This window comes from Loxodonta africana, chromosome 3 (assembly GCF_030014295.1).
Source record: "Loxodonta africana isolate mLoxAfr1 chromosome 3, mLoxAfr1.hap2, whole genome shotgun sequence".
Classification (NCBI taxonomy): Eukaryota; Metazoa; Chordata; class Mammalia; order Proboscidea; family Elephantidae; genus Loxodonta; species Loxodonta africana.
The window spans coordinates 182,132,529-182,155,711 of NC_087344.1; the positions used below are offsets into that span (position 1 = coordinate 182,132,529).

Sequence of the window (23,183 nt, forward strand, 5' to 3'; positions counted from 1 at the left end):
TTTTTGTCTTTTTTCTGTTTGAACATAAATAATGGTAACAAAACACCCTTAGGTGAATGGGAACTTATGTCAGTTTCCAGACCATTAGATCTTGAGTTATGATTTGACGCATAGTTAAAACAGACAAAAGAAATTGTTTGCCAATCATTTATTATTAATTTTTCACACAGTGCAATTATTTCAACAAGAATATCTCTAAAGTAGTATCAATAGGCCTTAAAGGATTGTGGGCTGATGCGTCTTGTGAAAGGGCCTCTAGGAACTTGCCCCTCTGGTCATACATTTTCCTGTTTCCCTCCCCCAACACACTGTCTGTGATCTCTTATCGGCCCTAGAAGAAGACAAATGTTTACAGGATCCTGGGCAAATTCCCTCTCAGCTGAAATTAACAAAGGTAGTAATATTCTCAAGCCCATCAAAGACTGGAGGAAGAGAATCGAGCACTACAGATGACAGCAGACACAGTTTTAAAATTTGAGTTCTAGAGTTGAAGAAACACCGTGCTTTTGCTTCATGGTATTTCAAGTACTGATGGAGTAAAAGATTAAAAAAAAATTTGAATTCTAAACCTTTAAGCGAAACCTTACTCTTTATCGATATTTCTTCCAGTTACAGGCTGATTTTACAGCAATTTTTCTGGAGTGGTCACTCCCCCCTTTACGATTCAAGGGTGGTTGTAAAAATTCGGTGGCCTCACAGAATTTGTACTAATTATGCCACAACCAATGAGAGGCTAACTGGAAGTCAAGATTAATGTAATTTAGGTGCAAGAAAAAATATCAACCTGAACATTAAAAATACAATTTTGAAATCTGAATTCTCCACAAGATGGATCATTCATTTTAAAAATAGACTCAATTCTTTTAAATCTCAAATCATATTATTCTTGTTACTTCTGAAAGCATGTTTCTCAAACAAAACTCCTCAAATTAAATGATCTGTGTTTTTATAAATGCACACCACATTTACACCAAAGAGGACATCCTGCCATAAAGAACTACTTAAGAAAGAAAGAATAAAAGGCAGAAATACAGTACGTGAAATGAGTGTAGTTTAAGACTTTGGAAGGAAAGACACATTCTAACAACAGTTTCCCCACACCCAGAAACATCTGAATCATCATTTGGTACCCAGTGTTTCTCATTTTCCTTTGCTCCAAGCTTTGGCCGGTGTCAGGATACTGGCCCCAACTCTTAAGGGCGGTATTGTGATCTCTGCTCTTGGATGTACTCATAGAGAGGGCTGGAGCGCACCGGGGGATTGACGAACTGACGCTTGCCCTGGTCTTCCTCCCGGAGTTTCCTCTCCCGCTCCTGACGACGTCTCTGCTCTTCTTCCTGCCTTAGTTCTTGTTCCTGGCGACGCCTCTTATCCCTGGCAAACTGTTCCTCCGCCCGGTACTGCCTGTCACGCTCTTGCCGGTGCCTCTGTTCTTGCTGCTCCTCGCGCCGCAGCTGCTCTTCTTCCTGGCGGAACTTCCTGTCCTGCTCCCGGCGGCGTCGCTTTTCTTCCTCTCGCTCCTGCTGGAGGCTCTCTTCTTCCTCTAGGAACTTACTGCCTTTTTGCCGCCAGCGCCTTTGTTCTTCCTCTTGCTCTGCGCGATTCAGTTGTTCGTCCTGGGAGAAGGCAGCGTCTAGTTCCTGGCGGCGCAGCTGTGCATCCTTTCCTTCCTGGCGGAGCTGTTGTTCCTCACGGAATCTTCTGTCGCGCTCCTGGCGACTCAGCTGCAGCTCTTCTTGTTCCTGGCGCAGCTCGTCTTCCTCGCGGAACCTTCTGTCGCGCTGCTGGCGGCGCACCTGTTCATCCTCTTGTTCTTGGCGCAGCTCTTCTACCTCGCGCAAGTTTCTGTCGCGTTCTTGGCGAAGCTGTTGCTCGCGCTCCTGGCGATGCAGCTGCTCCTTCTCGCGTTCCTGGCGCAGCTGCTCGTCTTCGCGGAACTTTCTGTCGCGCTCTTGGCGAAGCTGTTGCTCCTGGCGGCGGAACTGCTGCTCTTCGCGTTCCTGGCGCAGCTCTTCTTCCTCGCGAAACTTTCTGTCGCGCTCTTGGCGATACTGTTGCTCGCGCTCCCGGCGGCGCAGCTGTTCATCGTCGCGTTCCCGACGCAACTGCTCGTCCTCGCGGAACTTTCTGTCTCGCTGCTGGCGGCGCAGCTCTTCTACCTCGCGGAACCGTCTGTCGCGCTCTTGGCGAAGCTGTTGCTCGCGCTCCTGGCGGCCCAGCTGCTGCTCCTCGCGTTCCTGGAGCAACTGCTCGTCCTCGCGGAACTTTCTGTCGCGCTGCTGGCGGCTCAGCTGCTCATCCTCTCGTTCCTGGCGCAGCTCTTCTACCTCGCGGAACTGTCTGTCTCGCTCTTGGCGACGTTGTTGCTCTTGCTCCTGGCGGCGCAGCTGCTGCTCCTCGCGTTCCTGGAGCAACTGCTCGTCCTCGCGGAACTTTCTGTCGCGCTGCTGGCGGCTCAGCTGCTCATCCTCTCGTTCCTGGCGCAGCTCTTCTACCTCGCGGAACTGTCTGTCTCGCTCTTGGCGACGTTGTTGCTCTTGCTCCTGGCGGCGCAGCTGCTGCTCCTCGCGTTCCTGACGCAACTGCTCGTCCTCGCGGAACTTTCTGTCGCGCTGCTGGCGGCGCAGTGGCTCATCCTCTCGTTCTTGGCGCAGCTCTTTTACCTCGCGGAACTGTCTGTCGCGCTCTTGGCGACGTTGTTGCTCGCGCTGCTGGCGGCGCAGCTGTTCTACCTCGCGGAACTGTCTGTCGCGTTCTTGGCGAAGCTGTTGTTCGCGCTCCTGGCGGCGCAGCTGCTGCTCCTCTCGTTCCTGGCGCAGCTCTTCTTCCTCGAGGAACTTCCTGTCGCGCTCTTGGGGAAGTTGTTGCTCGCGCTCCTGGCGGCGCAGCTGTCGCTCCTCTCGTTCCTGGCGCAGCTCTTCTACCTCGCGGAACTGTCTGTCTCGCTCTTGGCGACGTTGTTGCTCTTGCTCCTGGCGGCGCAGCTGCTGCTCCTCGCGTTCCTGGAGCAACTGCTCGTCCTCGCGGAACTTTCTGTCGCGCTGCTGGCGGTTCAGCTGCTCATCCTCTCGTTCCTGGCGCAGCTCTTCTACATCGCGGAACTGTCTGTCGCGCTCTCGGCGAAGCTGTTGCTCGCGCTCCTGGCGGCGCAGCTGTCGCTCCTCTCGTTCCTGGCGCAGCTCTTCTACCTCGCGGAACTGTCTGTCTCGCTCTTGGCGACGTTGTTGCTCTTGCTCCTGGCGGCGCAGCTGCTGCTCCTCGCGTTCCTGACGCAACTGCTCGTCCTCGCGGAACTTTCTGTCGCGCTGCTGGCGGCGCAGTGGCTCATCCTCTCGTTCTTGGCGCAGCTCTTTTACCTCGCGGAACTGTCTGTCGCGCTCTTGGCGACGTTGTTGCTCGCGCTGCTGGCGGCGCAGCTGTTCTACCTCGCGGAACTGTCTGTCGCGTTCTTGGCGAAGCTGTTGTTCGCGCTCCCGGCGGCGCAGCTGCTGCTCCTCTCGTTCCTGGCGCAGCTCTTCTTCCTCGAGGAACTTCCTGTCGCGCTCTTGGGGAAGTTGTTGCTCGCGCTCCTGGCGGCGGAGCTGCTCGTCCTCACGGAACTTTCTGTCGCGCTCTTGGCGAAGCAGCTGTTCATCCTCGCGTTCCTGGCTCAGCTGCTCGTCCTCAAGGAACTTTCTGTCGCGCTGCTGGCGGCGCAGCTGTTGGTTCTCGCGTTCCTGACGGAGCTGCTCTTCCTCGGGGAAGTTTCTGTCTTGCTGCTGGCGGCGCAGCTGCTGCTCCTCACGTTCCAGGCGCAGCTGTCCTTCCTCGCGGAAATTTCTATCACGCTGCTGGCGGCGCAGCCGTTCTTCCTCCAGTTCCTGGTCCAACTGTTGTTCCTCCTCGTGGAATTGTCTGTCGCGCAGCTGGCGGCGCACCTGCTCTTTCTCCCGTTCCTGGAGCCGCTGCTCTTCCTCGCGGAACTTCCTGTCGCGCTCCTGGCGGCGCAGCTCTTCCTCCTCCTGGAATCTTCTGTCACGGGACTGCTGGAAGCTTTCTTCAGGGAATCTCCTGTCTCCTTCCTGGCGGCGTCTCTTCTCTTCTGTCCCCTCTCTCAGCAGCTGCTCTTCCTCTCGGAACTTCCCGTCTAGCCTTTTGGCTTTCTCTTGCTCTTCTCCCCGCAGTGGTACTTCAGTTGGGAATTGCCGGTCGCGCTGCAGCCAACGCCTCCTCTCCTGCTCTCGCTCCTGCAGAGAGAGCTCCTCTTCTAGTTCATCCTGCTGGGGCCGCCGATCCTGCTGGAATTGTCTTTCCCGGACCTGGGACTCTTCCAACTGTCGGGCTTTTTCTTCATTCTCTCTGTTTTTGCGAACTTCGTTTTCCTTTTCTGGTTGTCGCTTCAGATCACGGCACTGATCCTCATCTCGGAATTGCTGCTTCCTTTCCTGGCGCTGCGGCTCCTCCTCCTCTCTATACTTTCTGTCCTGCTCCTGAAGCCTTCTTTCCCTCTGCAGCTGCTCCTCCCCTTGTTGTAGTTGTTCCTCCTCCCGATATTGTCTCTCCGGCTCCTGGCGCCTTCTCTTCTCCCGTTCCTCTCTCTGCAGCTGCTCTTCTTCCTGCTGCAGCAGGTCCTCCTCGCCGTACTGTCTGTCACTCGCCTGACGCTGCAGCTGCTCCTGCTTGGCCGACTTGGAATACAGCAGGTGGCGGCGTCTCTGGCTTTCTTCTTCGAGCTGCCATTTCCATTTTTGATCGCGGCGTTGGTCCTCTTGGCGTCGCCTGATTTCCTGATCCTCTTGGAGGTTGCCCTCCTCCTGGAACTGTCCTGCGCGCCCACGGCGCTGGAGCTGCTCCTCCTCCTCGAGGAACTGCAGCTCCTCCCTGTCACGCCGCTGGTCCTCCTCCTCACCGAGCCGTCCGTCGCGCTCCTGGCCTTCCTTCGCCCTCACCTGTCTCTCCCGCTGCTCCTTCAGCGAGGACCTGGCCGACAGCCTCTGGCGACGCTTCTCCCTCTCTTCCTCCAGCTGCCACTGGAAGTCGCGGCGCTCGCGCTCCTCCCGGAGTTGCCCGGGCCGCGCCTGTCGCCGGGCGTCGTCCTCCAGCTCCCGCCGCAGTTGCTGCTCCGGCTCCTGGCGCCGCCTACTCTCCTCCTCCTGCTCCAGGCGGCGCCTCTGTTCCTCCTGCCTGCCGGGCCGGGAGCGGACCTTGCTCTGCCGTGCGTCGGCCTCGCTTTCTGGCTGCCACTGCCACCGCGAGGCGCGGCTCTCGCCCAGTTCCTGCTGCTCCTCCTCGGCCAGCTCCTGCTCGCGGCGCTCTTGCTCGCGCCTCTCCCGCTGCGCGCGTGGCTCGTCGCGCCCGCGTCTCGGCAGCTGCAGCTCCTGCTCCAGCCTCTCCCGCCTTTGCAGCTGCTCTTCCTCAGGAAACTCCGCGGGCTCCCGACCCTGGCGCCTCTGCAGCAGCCCTTTCTCCTCGCGCCGCTCCTCGCGCCGCTCCAGCCCTTCTCGCCTTTGCAGCCGCTGCCCCTCATCGCGGCGCTGCAGGTCGCGCTGCTCACGTCGCTGCTGCCTCTCCCTCTGCAGCTCTTCCTCCACCAGCTCCCTCTCCTGCCCGTTCTGCTTGCGTTCTTCTTCCACTAGCCTCTGCCGGCGCTCGAATCTCCTTTGGTCTTCTTGCCTGCGATCATTCAGTGGGTTCCTCTTTCCCTCGTACTTTGCTCCCTTCTCCTCGTCGAGCCCGGTGGCCTGGCTGAGAGCGTAATAACAAGCTTGAGCCATCCTGAAAATTAACAGGAGGTATTCATGGAAATCGATAAGCCCATTATGGTCGCGATCCAGAAGTTCCAGGACGAGATCCACCGTCTCAGGGTCATGTGGTCTCTATGAAAAAGATAGAAAAAAAAAGTTACAATGTACTGTTCACAAGTAAACTACAAGACTTGAACAACTTTCACACAATTAGATAAATCCCAACGGTATCATGTCTTGTCTTTCGTTTGTGAAGTGTGAACACCTCGTTTTAAAGCTTGCATTCTTTGGAAGTTCTTGCGTCTTGTAATTTAGCGCTGATCCAATGATCCAAAGAACACAAGTTCTCTTTACTTGGGTGAATAAGAGTAGACTCATCCTCAGGAGAGAAACACAGTGGAAATTTATGAAGATTTGCAGCTGCCATTTCTATCTGAAATAGCCAGTACCTCTGATTTGATTTCTATCCTATGTTTGAAAACAGAACAAAACATTTAAGGTAACACCATTTTACTAGGGAACAGGCTGATTTCGGCTCCTAGCATTTGGAATTAAATTTAAATTCTTCCCAAGTCCAGTTTGATTTGATATCTTTGGTGATAACTACCCATGAATAGTTCATTCACATCGCCATTAAGTACATCAAATATTTGCTAGCAATTTCTTTAGTATTGAGACTTTATATGCCTTTAGACTCATAAATGAATGCAGGATGTAGTGTAGACCTGTGGTGGTGTGAAATGAATGGAAAAACTGCTCTGGTCTTGCTCTGTCTCTCCTGAGAAGAAATTTCATAGACCTAATTTTTTTTTTTTTTTAAATCATAGAGGGAAACCCTGGTGGCGTAACGGTTAAGTGCGACGGCTGCTAACCAAAAGCTTGGCAGTTTGAATCCACCAGGTTCTCCTTGGAAACTCTATGGGGCAGTTCTACCCTGTCGTATAGGGTCACCATGAGTCGGAATAGACTCGGCAGTGGTGGTTTTTTTTTTTTTTTTTTTTTTTGGTAAATCAGTAGAGAGCTTCCCTTTTCTTGTTAGTTCTTACCCGGAGGACATCACCGAATTCCCTTTCAAAGAGTTCCTTTAGGTCTTTCTTGCGTAGTGCTGCCCTATCACAACCATTTGAGGCATATTGATTGAAAATTTCGGTGATGTCACAGATGCTTCTCAGAAGTGCAGGCATTTTTTTTCTTCCTTCAAGTTCAAGTAAACCTAGAACAACACAATGGGGTATAGAATCAAAATCCTGTTTCTGCCCTTAAGAAGGCTTCGTCCACACTGTTTCAGGCAGATCCCTGAATGATTTCACAACAGTAGTTTTCGACCTGCATTTTCAAAGCATTTTACCTATAGATATTGTACTCAGGAAGCGGAAGAGGTGCCCTGAGAAATTTCAAGCCAGGGAATCACCTTCAGACTATCCTGCCTGACTATTTAGATTGCTTTTGATTATCTACCCAATCCAAATTATGTATATATTTTCCTTCTCTAACTTCTACCTAAGAAATGCTGGTGGTGCAGTGGTTAAGTGATCAGCTACTAACCCAAAGGTTGGCAGTTCGAACCCATCAGCTGCTCCCTGGGAGAAAGATGTGGCAGTCTGCTTCCATAAAGATTTACAGCCTTGGAAACCCTATAGGGGCAGTTCTTCTCTGTTCTATAGGGTCACTATGAGTTGCACTCAACTTGAAGCCAATGGGTTGGGATTTTTGGTTTTTGTCTTCCAGCTCCCCAGCATATTTCAGAGCAGTCAGTGAAGAGAGTAGTAAGGAATCTTAAATTTGGTATGTTCCTACTCACAAGCAGATTGCTTAAAATTGGAGCAAAGAGGGTTGGTGAAAGTCAGATGGTGAGAAAAGGCTTGAGAGTATCTTAAAGTGAGTAGAAGTCATGCACAGCTAAATGTGGCAGCAAAATATTTGGGAGCAACTAGAATTAGAAGGGAATGTGTAGTATCCCCGAACGTTAGAGTCTGTAAGAGATCTAGAAGGATAACCCATAAGTCACCAATCCTACAAGTAAACGCTACTTCTTCCTAGTCGAAATGCAGAAACACCATTGCAGAAAACAGACAGTGCATCTTACATGCTTTAACTCAGATATATTACAGATGTTCAATTATCAAAAGCACCTGAGAGGCCTTTCCTGACTGGCTACTGGAGTCAACAGGTCAAACTGAACCTGAAAACCTTTGAATACTATTGGTGTTGTTGGTAGCTTTTGTTAAACTCAAGTAAACCTCTTGAATCTTGACATTATAAAAAACAAGACTTAGCCTCAGCAGATCAATGGTAAAAGAATACATGGAAGGTTTCACAGGCTGGGTGAGTTTAGTGGCTCAGCTGGCTGGCCTCTTTATTTACTTCTCAACTCCAATACCTCAGATGCCAGAACTATATGAAGATGGCCCATTTTGGGTAGAACCAATATAAAGAGAGAACAGAGGATTGACCATCTTTTGAGATAGCCATGTTTTGGAAGATGAGCCTCGACAGAGCCACACATGATCTTCCCCCAGTCCCTGAGAAGCAAATGATACAGTGTTCAGATCCTTGGGAGAAGGGATACATCTCCATTCAAGTAATGGCTTCAACCATAAGAAGATGGAATGGAGTTAGACATCCCTGTAAGATACTGATCCCCTCTGGCACAGAGAAAGCACCCCCTAACATCTCCAATAGCTAGAAGATGAAGAATTGTACCGAATGAGACTTACCCACTTCACCAGAAGAGGAAGTCAAGTGCTCGCTGACACCGCTGGCAAGTGTACTGGGTAACTGGGAGCAGGGCCTTTTATAGGGGTTTTAATTGTGCCCCGGAGAGCAACTTGGAAAGGTGACACCCACTCTGCGGGTTGGCCTGATTCATTCCTAACCAAGCCCAACTCCACCTCTGTCTCCGCAAATGGCTTGTTTATCCCACAATTTGCTTATGTAGCTATTTGGCACGAGGTTCACAGCGTTTGCCTCCCGACAGGGTATTGGCCCCACCTAACATGAAAGAGGAGAATATTTGGCAGCATCTCTACTTTTCTTTAATTCAAAATTAGGACATTAAGGCAAAGAAATTTGATGTTTGAAATCCTCATTGATTATGACTTCATTACAAAGTAGCAACCTAAAGATTGCTTAAAAGCCATTTATTTGGTAAAAGATATAAGGTCAAGGTTGGGTATAAGCAGAAACTTTGGCATAAACTGATCAGAACTAATTAATTTCTCAGTCCTTGGGGAACTGCTCATGATCCCTACCTGAAGCAATTCTAGGACATTGAAAAAGGAATTGATTTAGTTTCTTTTCTAAAAACACAGGTGGGAAAGACTTACATTTGTATTCCTGGGTCTTAGGAAGTTTTTCTTACAGATTCAGGGATTGCCTCCTTAGTAAACACTTTTGGAGGGTGCTTTAAAAATACGTTTTCATCAAACTATTCATAAGGAAAGTTGAAAACTGTCAGAATTTATTCTTAGGGGTATCACATTTGAATGAAGTTTGCTCTTTTCTTATTTCATTAGCATATTGAAGCCCCAAGAGAAAAAAAGCTGGCGTAATGCATTATTGTAGATACAATCATCATAAGTTACTAATGATTATGACACCTAAACACTTGAGTCTGCTTCTCCTCCTGGAAGCACATTATGGTCGTTCAATTAAGGTCGTTCTAGCCCATTATTTCCATCAGGTCAGGGCTTTCTCAGCCTTGGTCATCATTTGCAAATCTCAGTGCATCTGATTGTAAGGAACTGGAGTTTATTCCTGGTTGTCAGTGACTCCTACCCTTATGTTTTCAGACTATATGAAACTTTCAATAGGTTTATGAAGACTATTAAATAATTCAGTGGCTTCTTGGCACTTCTGCTTTTCTGTCTCCTCCTGGGTCCACACAGAGGCAACTGCTGCTTGTCTGAATTTCGGGGGAGACTTTGTAGGGTCCTTTAATGGAATGTAAAGATTTGGAACCTAGGTATTAATGGCTATTTCTTTGTCTGCAGATTTGTCCAAATGATAATGAAGTTGGATTCAGTTCACCCCTTCACTTACTGCCACCCCAGATATGGTGTAAAGCAGAAGGTGGAAGTGATAGGAGATGGGATGGCAGTTTTAAGTCTGGACCTCGCCTCCTGAGAAACTTCAGCACTAAAGTCTGTTTTCTAGGGGGTTTCCTAAAAATGCCACTGTTACTTAGGATCAGTTAGTAAACTTCTTGTTGCAGCTCCTCAGTGTTAGGAGTGAAGGTCTCTCCTTTCCCTTCTGTTTAGAGCTCTAGACAATTCTGTTCATCTTTGGGCTCCAGGATGGGAGTATCCTGAGCAATGTGCACACTGCAACAACAAATCATCATGGAATCCCCATCTCTCACAGAGGGCACTAGTCTTTTCTATGGGAATCCTGCAAGGAATTTTCTGGACAAGCTCTGCCTGAGGTCTGCTTTTGGTTTTATCCACCTGTGTGTGATCTGTGGGGAATCTCATCCCAGGTAGTGGGATGAAATTGCACAACTCTATTTGAGGTTACCTTTCTATAGTTAGTACACCCAGAAGGGCACTAAACAGCTATTATGTTCTATGAGAATAAAGGGAAAATACTCTTACTAATTCAAAAATCATGGTTGAGCAAGCAAAATAGAGAGTAAACCCAAAGGGAAGATACTTCTGAACAGCCTTGGGAAAAAAAAATGCCTGAAATTACCTCCTTGGTAACAGAAAACCTCTTCTTCAGAATGAAGCTAGATCTTAAATCCAATGATGGCTTTCTTCCCCACTCTTGTTTAAAATCAGTACACCATGAAGGGAAATATTTTAAAATCCTCACAAACTAAAGAGAATCAGCCTTCTCTTACTTGTTGCTCTTGGTCTGTCATCAGAGAGGTTGTAAATAGATTCAAATGCTGTCAGTTTTCCTGTCTAAATCAGGCTTGATACTCTCCTTAACAAAGTGATCCTACAAAATGTTCTTTTAATTTTACAGTGTCATTATTTAAGAAAGTTGAATGTAATTTTAAAAGGAGCCATTGTCATGAGGTTTGGACAAAGAGATAATTTTCATTGTTTTCTATTCCCTAAAAGGTTGGTAGATACCAGAGAATGTAGATACCAAGTTCTGACAAATTGGTTCAGTCAATTTTTATCTAAGACCAATTGGGAATTCTTGAAATCCGGAGGTTTCCACTCATTGTGCTTCATCCAAAAAGGATGGTGTTTTTGTAATCTGCGGATCTTTGTATTCTTTATAGACTAAAAGGCTCATTGTATTTCCTTTGTAAGTCTGGAGACTGAGGCACTGAGGGCCAGAGGACATTACTGACTCACCTAGGAATGACCTCAAGTGCCCCTGTTCATTCTGCTAGAATGCTCTTCTTTATTGAGGGTTTAGACCAGTGGATCCAGAGCACAGCTAAAGTATCATACTGTTACTTCGCTTTGAGACTTGGGCTCCTTATTACAGAGAGAATGACATATCACTCAGATGCTTTGCTATCACATCAATCATGAAGCCCGGGTCCGTGCTGAGATCTCTGGGGGGGGGGGACTCTGCTGAATTAACAAATACAGATCTAAGAAAATATTGGGTTTTCCTGGTCTTTATCTCATTCAAGGGCTCATTTCCCATTTTCTCCTCTCAGAACCTAGAAAAAGAAGACAGCAGCTTTGGCACTCTGTGGCCTTCCACCAGGATCAGGCCTTGACTCGGCCTTATTGGATAACTGCCAAAGTGGGAATTTAAAGAAAGCAGAGAAGGTTCCAGTGGCATCTTCAGCCTAATGGGCTTCTCTAGAACCCGGTGTAAGCCATGATGTTGACACTTGGGGAATATGTCCGCAATAGAATGATTTTAGATGGCTTTGAGAAAAGTAAGATTCTTTTGTAAGTTCTATTAATGCCTCTCTGATGAAGACTTCTTTAAAATTATATGTTCAACTTTTTAAGTTTTCCTGTTGTTTCTTCTTATTCACTGCCCCATCCCCTGGGACCCCGCCTCTGCCAGAACTTGAGGCCACACATGAGTTCCGTCTCTTCCCCTAAGCCTTCCCTTCCCCTTACGTAAAATAGTCTTCCAATTAAAAAAATTTTTTTTTTCTGCAGCATGCATCATCAGCGCCATAAACCTAGCACTAGTTAATATGTAATTTTCATATTCTTCTCTAATTTAATGGATGTTTGTTTTGTCTTCTCAATTAGGCTTTCAGTTCCTTACAGGCAGTGCTGTATCTTTTATTTCTCCTGGGTGCTTAGTAAAATCCTTGCTGATATGCTATAAGTTTATTGCATTATGGCCGCTTGAATGGCCACAAGGTCAGAAGGAGATGAGTCGCTTGAGCTGGGATGGAGTTCTGTGGGTTTGGGTGATGGCTTGGCATGAGGGTACATACCATATGGGAGTCAGCCCTTCTGGGGCCTCTTTCCAGTTTCACCACATACAGGACAGGTGACTGAGGAGACAGCACCCCACCCCTCTCTGCCTTTGCCTGTGCCCATCACTTCACCCCCGTGTTAAACGAGGATCTGTAAGACACAAATCCCTTCCTCAGAGGGGAGCTGTGATAATTACAGGTTGTAAAGCATTTTGCAATTCTTAGGCATAAAAGGGCTAATTATTATTATCATTAATAATTCTTAATTTTTATCTTCTCTCAAGAGAGATTATCCTTGCTTTTATTACGCCCCCACCCTGGTGGTAATTATACCCCTGAGAGTCAGCAGACACTTTAATCTTATGTCATGCCACGCAGGGTGACGGAGCCCAGGTGCTCAAGGAGAGCGTTTCCACCTTCTCCCCACTTCTGGCTGTCACCAGAGTAGCACATGGCTCCTGGCTTTCCTTGTCATTAAACTGATCAAAGATTTTAAATAGTTTCCTTGCCCTGCAACTGTATCTTAACAAGCAGCTCCTCAGCTTCACAGAGCTTTGAGATTTGTCAAAAGACACACTGACTAGGACAAATGAATTTCATTTTTTATAATTCAATGAATACCAGGAAAGAAGGAAGCCAACATTTTGGTGGTTTGTGACTGTATAGTAGAGATTTCATGGTGTCGATTATACAAAGTTTCACAGCTGCCATACAAAAGAAAGGCTATAGCTCCTCAAGAGTAGAGGAGCTATGTGACATCCTCTGCTCGTCTTCGAATTAGATCTGTTTCTTGTAGAATGGTAAGCCAGTCTGTTGGGATGAGATAGGAAGACTTGTACCTAAAAAAACAAAACACAATTTTTTTTTTTTGAAAGAAGTTTTGCTTCTGGCAATAATGTATACCATAAAGGAGGTGGGACACTAAGGTGGAGACTCAATAGATGCTTCAGGTTGGGGAGGGGATAGACTCCCAGATGTGGAAAAGACCATCACCACCAGCACAGCCAGGTGTGTGGGGTTTGGTCTGCAATGTTTTCTCCAGACCCAGATGTTCAAGAACTACCTTGTGTCATGATACAGTTGTTAAGTCCTAGTCTTGGGTAATCCCTGGTGGCGTATTAGCTGCTAACCAAAAGATCGGCAGTTCAAATCTACCAGGAGCTCCTTGGAAATTCTATGGGGCAGTTCTACTCTGTGCTATAGGGTTGCTATGAGTTGGAATCGACTCAACGGCACTGGGGTGGGAATCTTGGCTAAGTATTTCAGCACCTGATCCCCCCCTGCCCCCAATGCCTGAGGTAGGGATGCAGGAGGAACAAGGGCAGGAAAAATTCTCAGAATTTTTTGATGGCTTTCATTTTGACCCTTCCACTCCAGAGGGGTCCATGCCTCTCCAGAGCCCTCCCTGTGCCCCAGAATCCTTCCTTTAGATTTCTCTCTTCCTCATTTCTTATTTTCTTCTCTTTTTACTTACCTTTCCCTACTCAACCCTCACAGTGGGCTGATCCCATTGTGGATAGGGTCACCATGAATCAGGGGAGACTGGACAGCAGCAACAACAGCAATGACCCCACCCTCAAAACCACTCCAAACACAGCTAGGGAGCTAGAATAAGGCTTGAGGAGGCTTTGGGGGAACCAGTTAAGGTCCTTGTCCCTTTCCCTCAAGTTGGGATCTGACCGAGTTCATAGCGTTAGTGCAGAAGCAGAAGGCAGGCTGTGCATGTTTGGTTTCTTCCCAAGATAAGTGTCTTTTAGGTCCACAAACACCTGTGAGCCTTATATGCCAGGGCCCAGCAGAGTGCATTGGACCTCTTACTGGAAAACATGCCCTCCCTGCCCTGTGATGATTTGGAGTGGGAAATGTTGTGATAAAGAAGGTTTAATTCCCCAAATAAGTCTATATATTAGTTCTTGCTAAAACATTTTCTAAGAATACTCAAAAAACTACTAAGAGTGGTTACCCATAGGGAGGGGTTGGGGAAGTACCTTGTTAGCATATACCTTTTTATACTTTTTGATATTTGAACCATGTGTGGTGCAGTGGTTAAGAGCTATGGCTCCTAACTAAAAGGCTGGCAGTTTGAATCCACCAGCCCCTCCTTGGAAACCCTATGAGGCAGTTCTACTCTGTCTTATAGGGTCACTATGAGTCAGAATTGACTCAACGGCAAAGGGTTTTTTTTTTTTTTAAATGTATTACCCATTGCAGTCAAGTCAATTCCGACTCATAGCGACCTTATAAGACAGAATAGAACTGCCCCATAGAGTTTCCAAGGAGCGCCTGGTGGATTTGAACTGCCAACCTTTTGGTTAGCAGCCATAACTCTTAACCACCTACTCAAAAAACAAACAATGGAATTAAAAATATAAAAGTTTAATTCCCAAGGGAAAGGAGACGAAACAAAGAGAAGATAGCTAACAGAATATTGCCAGAAATTAAAATTTCATTCTAAGCTGTGGAAGAATGGACAACAGGAGAATTGCCAGGAGTCAATGCTTCTAGAAGACAAGAATGTGTTTTACTTACTCAGTTTATATTGTACCTGGCAGGACATTCAGAGCTTAATACATTTTTAAAAGTATGATGAAGTTAAATAGCCTTTAACATTTTTTTAAACCTCAAAAGTCACTGAAGTAATTGCACAATAAGCATTGTTGTTGTTGTTGGGTGCTGTCGAGTCGGTTCTGACTCATAGTGACCCTATGCACAACAGAACGAAACACTGCCCGATCCTGCGCCATCCCTACAATTGTTGTTATGCTTGAGCTCATTGTTGCAGCCACTGTGTCAATCCACCTCCTTGAGGGTCATCCTCTTTTCCACTGACCCTGTACTTTGTGAAGCATGACGTCCTTCTCCAGGGACTGATCCCTCCTGACAACATGTCCAAAGTATGTAAGATGCAGTCTTGCCATCCTTGCTTCTGGTTTTACTTCTTCTAAGACAGATTTGTTCATTCTTTTGGCAGTCCATGGTATATTCAATATTCTTCACCAAGACCACAATTCAAAGGCGTCAACTCTTCTTCGGTGTTCCTTATTCATTGTCCAGCTTTCACATGCATATGATGCGATTGAAAATACCATGGCTTGGGTCAGGGGCACCTTAGTCTTCAGGGTGACATCTTTGCTCTTCAACACTTTAAAGAGGTCCTTTGCAGCAGATTTACCCAATGCAATGCGTCTTTTGATTTCTTGACTGCTGCTTCTATGGCTGTTGATTGTAGATCCAAGTAAAATGAAATCCTTGACAACTTCAATTTTTTCTCCGTTTATCATGATGTTGCTCACTGGTTCTGTTGTGAGGATTTTTGTTTTCTTTATGTTGAGGTAAAATCCATACTGAAGGCTGTGGTCTTTGATCTTCTTTAGTAAATGCTTCAAGTCCTCTTCACTTTCAGCAAGCAAGGTTGTGTCATCTGCATAACACCAGTTGTTAATGAGTCTTCCTCCAATCCTGATGCCCCATTCTTCTTCATATAGTCCAGCTTCTCGGATTATTTGCTCAGCATACAGACTGAATAGGTATGGTGAAAGAATACAACCGTGATGCACACCTTTCCTGACTTTAAACCAATTAGTATCCCCTTCTTCTGTCTGAACAACTGCCTCTTGATCTATGTAAAGGTTCCTCATGAGCACAATTAAGTGTTCTGGAAATCCCATTCTTTGCAGTGTTACCCGTAATTTGTAATGATCCACACAGTCGAATGCCTTTGCATAGTCAATAAAACACAGGTAAACATCCTTCTGGTATTCTCTGCTTTCAGCCAGGATCCACCTGACATCAGCAATGATATTCCTGGTTCCACATCATCTTCTGAAACTGGCCTGAATTACTGGCAGTTTCCTGTTGATATGCTGCCGCAGCCATTTTTGAATGATCTTAAGCAAAATTTTGCTTGCGTGTGGTAAGCATTAGTTTTAGGCTTTTAGCTATTCTGCCAGATGTGGAATTGGAACTTTCTAGATATTTTTCTTTGAGTTTTTTTTTTTTGGTACATGGAGTGTACTGGGAACATGGATGGCTTCTCTGGGTATCTGATAAAGCGCAGCCTAGCTCTTGGCTATCAGCTGGCTTGCTGTCTGTTCTTGGGAGAGGGTACACCATTAAAGGCTCATTCAGAACCACATCTTTTGAAAGCATTTCCTAAACAACAAGAAAAAGTGCATCTGATAACACAAATTAGGTCTTTGAAGTGAACCATGTCCTCTAGAGGTGTTATAAAGGGTGACGATTACAACTTCTCAAAGGACAAGCATCTGTTTTTCTGAAGTTAGTGTAATTCCTTCTTTACGGGCCAACAGATTTCGAAATACATTATTGGAGTCCCTTTGGTTATGCTTTTCAAGGTGCAAAACTCTTTGATACTGTCTGATCCCACTTATATGAAATAAATATATAGAAACAAAAGATTATTAAGGGTTACCAGGGTGGGAGAGAGTGAGGAAAGGGAAGTTTTTTTGGGGGGGCCATGGAGTTTATGCTAATGGTGATTGAATATTTTGGAAAAAGATCACAGTTATGGTGGTACAACATGAAGAACGGCATTGAATAGTCAATGTGGAAGTTGTGCGGGTGAATGTTTTGGTGTCTGTATTTTCACACGATAAAAACGAAACAAAACCAAACAAAAATCTGTTTGAAAGTCTCTGGCTATAAGCCCTAAAATACTGGTTTCTATACCCTCACCTGTCCCATGAGTATTCACAGTGCCCTGCAAGTCAGCTAATCACATACTTTCATTGGGAATCTATTATATGGAAATTACTGTCCCAGGTGAAAGAGAGGAGGGCATTGGAAAAGACAAGATTCCAGACATTCAGAGGGTATGATGTAGTTGTGAAGTCTGGTTATAATCTATAAATTCTCTATAAAGAAGGAAGACATCACTGCTGGCTGAGGTAGTTTGGGAGGATTTCAGGGAGGAGGTGGGGCTTAATCTGGATAGGATGAATAGATTTAAAATAGGCCAAGTGGAACATGGAGCCTTGCACACAGACAGCACACAGACAGTGTGAGAAAAGGATGGGGAATAGGAAAAGGCCAAGTATATTTTGAAAAAAAGAGAGCTGCCTAGGCCAAAGAGAGTGGAGAGTTTGTCACTATTTGATAAAGGGCTGTGTCTCCTTCATCCTTTCAAGGGCCAGCCTCACAGAAGAGAAGGTTTTGTTTCATACATTCATTTAAGGAGGAATTGAGTATCACAGGTTGCAGGTTCCATGAAGGTGAGTTCCATGTTTGTTTTGTTCTCTGCTGTATTCCCAGTGCCTGGAATAGAGAAAGTACTCGGGAAATGTTTGTTGAATGAAAGAATAAATGGCTTGCATTTATGTGCTGTATACAAGACCATGTATAAGTGCCATGACCAGAAAGTAGCCCTATAAGAATGCAGAAGAAGAAGTCGCTCCTGGATGGTGGTACAAATGGTTTGTACAGTGGAAGAAAAAGCCTGGTGATCTGCTCCCTTTAAGATTACAGCCAAGAAAACCCTATGGAGCAGTTCTACTCTGTCACACATGGAGTTTCCAATGGTCGGAATCAGCTGGATGGCAACTGACAGCAAGAACGATGGAGAAGGAGGAGGGGTAGAGAAGGAACACTTGAGAGAAGTCACGATGAACCATACGATAGGAGGGAGGGCACAAATTTATTTTCTGAAATCTGAATGGGAGTACTGAGTGGGTGGCTGCATTGTCAGGATGCAAGGGGTGGCAGTAAGAATGGGGAGGGCAGGAGTAGTGACATTAAAACTAATATCCTTGTTCTTGATCCACCTTCGAGGTCAGTGATTTTTTTTTTTTTTTTTGAGATAAGAACAAAGGTTGGGGAAAATGAATTATTTTTGCCATGAGGCTGGTTTCTTATCTGTATCTTAAAAGTAATGCCAAGAGTATCATCACCTGAGCCCAGGCAGAGCTTCCTCTGCTATTATTATGCAAATGAAGACTTGAATAAGCAGAACTTGCCTCAGAGAGGAAAAAAACTGCCCGAGGCTGCAGCCTAGGCTTGGTTAAGTAGACTGGTGTTGCCCATATTTGGGTAATGGCTGGTGAAGGAGGCTTTATCGTTCTGATTCAAGCATCTGCCATATTTCATCCTAATCCTCTGCACCCAGCTTCATATGATCGATTCGGTCTAATCAAACTCACTGAATATTGGCCTAGGTACCAGGAATTCAAAGACAGACCTGACACACCTCTGTCCTGCATCCAGCTTAACTGGGGGAAATTTGGCTTATAAGACATGGTAGTGGGGAGTCTATTTTTTGTTGTTGTGATCATCATCATCACCACTGTAAGCTAGATACAATAGTAACTGTTGTCTCTTATTCATTCTTACACCAATCCTGTATAGTTGGCATGACTAGCCTCATTGTGTATATGGAGAAACTGAGACTTCAAGATGTTAAATGACCTGCCAAAGTTCAAAGAAGTTGGCATTTGGCAGAGCTGGTATTTGAATGCAGATCTATCTGACTCTAAAACTCATACCCTTTACTGTCATTCAATAAACAAAAAAACCCAAACCTGTTGCCATCGAGTCAATTCCGACTCATAGCGACCGGACAGGATAGAGTAGAACTGCCCTGTAGAGCTTCCAAGGAGCACCTTTTGGTTACCAGCTGTACAGTTAACCACTATGCCACCAGGGTTTCCTTGTCATTCAGTACTACTCCTTTAATTCTTTGCTGCCTGCGTGGATGAGTGGTTTTTTCCAGACAGTCCAGATGGAACAAGGAGGCATTGCAGACAGGGAGAGGAAAGGTGTAGAGTAGGAATTGGCAAAGATATTTTGAGAAGAAGATAGCTGATGAGTCAGACCAGTCTCTCTTTGATAAAGGGCTATGTCTCTTTGATACGGAAAGTATCACTTAAAAGATCTTCCCTTTACCTCTGCCCCCAGCATAGTTCACCTAGTGTTGTGGTCCCCTCTGATGTTGTTAGAATGACCACATGCTTTATAGCAAGGTGGCCTCAGCAGCGGGAGGCCAGTTCCATGAAGGAGGTTTCTGAGATATCTGACATCTCTCATGTTCGTGTTCATCAGCCATAGTTCATGATCTTTGTCAGGAGGCTGGGAGGCACTTGTCTTCAGTGAGAGCTGGTGATGATTAGACCAAGATAACTTGACTTCAGTAATGTTTTTCCCCTGGCAACTTTGTGTGAAGAAACCAGACTAAACCAGGACCAGTTTGTGCAGCTGACGGAGGCACCAGGGCAGAGAGCGTCCTGTTATCAGACACCAGCACAGTGACTGCTGAGTGTCATGTGTGGACTCTGCAGACTTCTAGCCACAGCTTGATTGTAATCATTAAGTTTTTATGGGACGATGAATGTATTGCCAAGGGTTTTATAATCCTCTTTTTATTAGTTGTTCCCCATACAGCCACTATCTCACGGAAGGGCTGCCGCCTCTGCATTCCAGGTGTGGAAGGAAATAGGACCACTGTGAGGTGAACTTGCTTGCCAGAGGTTATCCAATGGGGTTCAGACTTGCTGGAATGGCCAGATGTGGTCTGTTCATTCAGGCCAATCTGTTGACATGGGAGCCATGGAGATTTAGAGCTAAGGAAATAATACCTTGGAGGTCTGGAAGGTAGCAGGATAGATTTGGAATTTGTGTTTTGTCTTCGAATGTAAATTTTGTTTTTGGTGTCAGGAATTTGATGAATCAAGAGTAGAACAGCTCAGTCAGTCTGCTCCCCTTTCTGTGCTTTTTTATGTACCATCTTCTTCCTTGCTCTCCAGAAGAAGTTCGTCCTGAACAACGAGTGATCCAAGTTCCAGGCATTTATTAGAGGAGGACCCGGCTGGTGGGTGGGGTCTTGATGGTGCTGATTACAGGCCACATGAGAAGCCCAAGGTAGCTCTCTTTTGTTTGGAGATGGCTTTATGATATCCTCTTATCCTCCATAGAGGGTATCTAGTTAAAGCACTAGTTTCATGGGCTTTTCCTAGATATTCTGGTACTTGAAAGAGGGGCCCTAACATTAACTAAATTTGGGAACTCTTGGCTAAACAAATTGAAACAGGTGCCTTATTTATCATTCTTGTACAGCAGGGTTTCTCAAAGCCTTTGACGTGTGTTGTGAGTTTCCAAAGGGGGGCTCTAATGTAAAGCATTTAGAAAACTTGTGGACCACCAGCTCCTTCTGCACACCCCCACCCCATCTACCTTCTGACAGTAATATTCTGTAGAATACCCATGAGACCTGACAGACTCCTGAGCATGTCCCAGTAGACAGGCAGCCCGCGGTCCCCTTCCTTCTTTCTCTGGCTCTTCACGGGGCATGAGGCTTCATGTTGCCTTCTGAAGCCATATGCTTCCTTCACTGTTCTTGTCGGAAGCATGGTGAAATATCTGCCTTACTACATAGACCTCCTAGGGGTAAGCATGTACCTAAGGCCCAAAATGAACTAGACACCTTCTGAACTGAAAGTTTCTTTTTTGCCTTGGCTCATTATGCCGACTGTAACGTAATGAATGAGTTTTGATTATGGGGTATGTGGTGGGACATAAGTTGCCACAGAGATCTCAGGAGTACAGATCAAGTAGGTTGTACTATATGTGAACAACATCTTGAAATTTTTTACATCAGTGATTTTTCAACATAAGAATGGCCTTGTGCTATCCCCACTGAACTTCCTCTCAAAACTACGAACTTGGGTCTTTTTTTTTTTTGTACAAGGTAGTGCCAAAGTGTCAGAATGTATCCTCTTTAGGAATTGTTCATTTTTTAGTAGATTCTGGCAAGCCATGTAGTAAATTGGGAGTGGGGGTTTTGCCGTAGGCTCAGCTCAGACAGATATTCTCTGAGACCTTAGGTGAGTTACCTACACTCCCTGGTCCCCAGTTCCCTAACTATAAAATTAGGGTAATTACTCCTGCTTCCTCCCTCCCTCCTAGAGGTGGTGCTAGAGCACATGACATCATAGATGGGGAAGTGCTTTGAATTTATCAGAAAAACTTACTGTAGAGAATTTTTTAAGGTGCTTGACCCCTCTTCTCCCATTCTCTGTGTTTTTCCCCTTTTCTTAGCATCTGAATATAGAACCCTGGCAACAGATCAATGAATGAGAGGTGAGGTTAGGAAGAGAGTCCTGTGTGTAGAACTGGCCGGGGGGCCTTCACCAACTCTTGCTTTCACAAAGCGTCTCATGGACTGGAACGCTGTGCTCCTTAAACCCACTGTGAATATTGTGTTTTGTGTTCTCTTTCCTTTATCTAGGAAAAGATATTCATAGAAAGTTGTTGTGGTTAGCAAAGTTGATGCCGACTTATGGCGACCTTATGTGTGCAGAATAGTACTCCATAGGGTTTTCAAGACTGTGTGACCTTTTGGAAGCAGATCACAGGCCCTGTCTTCCGAGGTATTGCTGGGTGAATTCGAACCACCAACCTTTCAGCTAGTAGACAAGCACTTTACCGTTGGCGCCACCAGAACTCCTACCCATAGGATACTCCTGAGGGAATGTGACCTGACAGACTCCTGAGCGTGTCCTATTCAGAAGGTTCACCACTAGAAGGTTTATGCAGAAGCTGAGAAGCAGCTTCTGTTAGCGTGGGGTATTCATTCTGATTACTCAATAGTTCTGACTTAAGTCTTTGTAGTATGTGTCAGGATTCAGGGAAATGTTTCCTCATTAAACCTTGTCAAACACCCACTTGCTGACATTTTGCTGGATTTTGTTCTTCCATTGGCCTTTCTTACCACGTGCCCAGGAAATCCCGGACTGGGTTTTAGACTGTACATCTCAGATCACCAGGATCTGGCATCTCAGTAGCTTTTCGCTGTCACAAGCCCAAACCATTTCACTTTCGCCCTGTGCGTATATGATCATGATGCCCATTTTCCAGAGAAGGAGATGGAGGCAGAGGTTGGAAAGACTCACCTGAGGCCTCAGGGTGACTCATGAGCACAAGGGAGAGGAGGGGTGTGAGTGAAAGATTCTTCTCCCCTGACCTCACTCCAGATCCCACACCAGCCAGCCCATTTTCTCCCATGGACTTGCCAGCCTGGAAACCGGGTTCCAAAGCTATTTTGTTGCCCCCTCCCATCTGTTGTTCATCTTTGACGTAATTCATTTATCTAAGGCATCATTTAGCCCATTATCTCCTTGTGGTTGTCACTCAGATGCCATGAGTTTCCTGCCCACCTGTCTTGCCACTTCAGTATTAGCACAAGTCTCAGTGAGTGCAGTTCCCTACTTGCCCCACTTTTCTCTGCACTCTGGTCTCTGTGTCCAAGACTTGGGATAACATCTCGCCACAATTAAGTGCAGAGTGGTTGCTCAGAAGGGAAGGGTAACTATAATTTACTTCCATTTGTCACGCTGTACATCTTTCTTGACACTAGATACAAAAATAACATAATTAACCTATGAGTGTGGTATTCATATTTTGCAGATGAGGAAACTGAGGCATGGAGAGGCCAAGTGACCTGGCCAAGGTCACACGACAGGGAAGTGGTGGAACTGACATTCAGCTCCCTGTCTTTTCCACCACGCCCTGCCTTGGGTTTTACTAAAACTCTTTGGTGACCACACTTCTTGTTATTTGCATAAGTATAATTTCTTACATTTGTATAGTGATTTATGGCATACATTTAGGACTTCAGAAAACTTAAATAATTTTTATTTCATTTATATGCTTTATAAAAATACAACCTTATAAATTAGGTACCACAGGCAATAATGTTCCATTTTTTTTTAGATAAAGGAGCAGAGGCTCACAAGATTTAGTGATTTGCCTAACATCTCACAGCTGGTGACCAGTCTATACCATATAATCTATTACCAAAATATTCATCCTCAAGTACTGCTTTCATTATGCTGCTCTTCTGATTAAGAACCTTACAGTGGGGGGCACTGAGTTTATGTTAGTGGAGGAGGGAGAACTCAGAAAAGGAGGGTGAGAATGGTTGCACAACTCAAAGAACGTAATCAATGTCATGAATTGTACATGGAGGAACTGTGGAATTGGTGTATGTTCTCCCGTGTATATTCCAACAACAACAACAAAAAACAAAATTAAATACATTATATATAAAGAAAGAACCTTGCAGTGACTACTTATTGCCAAATGTACAATTGGCAGTCAAA

At 45.8% G+C, this 23,183-nt stretch overlaps 1 protein-coding gene across 1 annotated transcript; it reads right to left on the reverse strand.

Moving 5' to 3' along the window:
- Positions 1–818: 818 nt before the first annotated feature.
- Positions 819–22,167, reverse strand: TCHH (trichohyalin). The gene is made up of 4 exons (XM_064279979.1): positions 21,975–22,167; positions 6,770–6,936; positions 2,875–5,855; positions 819–2,031 (listed from the first exon to the last, which is right to left on the reverse strand). Exons 1-4 carry the CDS (start codon positions 22,165–22,167, stop codon positions 1,194–1,196), a joined length of 4,179 nt encoding a protein of 1,392 aa, XP_064136049.1. The 3' UTR covers positions 819–1,193.
- Between the last annotated feature and the right edge of the window lie 1,016 nt (positions 22,168–23,183).

Excerpts from the sequence above, each read along its gene's own strand:
- TCHH (XM_064279979.1), bottom strand. The coding sequence starts at position 22,167 with ATGAATTACGTCAAAGATGAACAACAGATGGGAGGGGGCAACAAAATA. Across the intron at positions 6,937-21,974 it reads GAGTCACCCTGAGGCCTCAG|GTTTACTTGAACTTGAAGGA; the intron begins GTGAGTCTTTCC and ends GTGTTGTTCTAG. Across the intron at positions 5,856-6,769 it reads AATTCGGTGATGTCCTCCGG|AGACCACATGACCCTGAGAC; the intron begins GTAAGAACTAAC and ends TCTTTTTCATAG.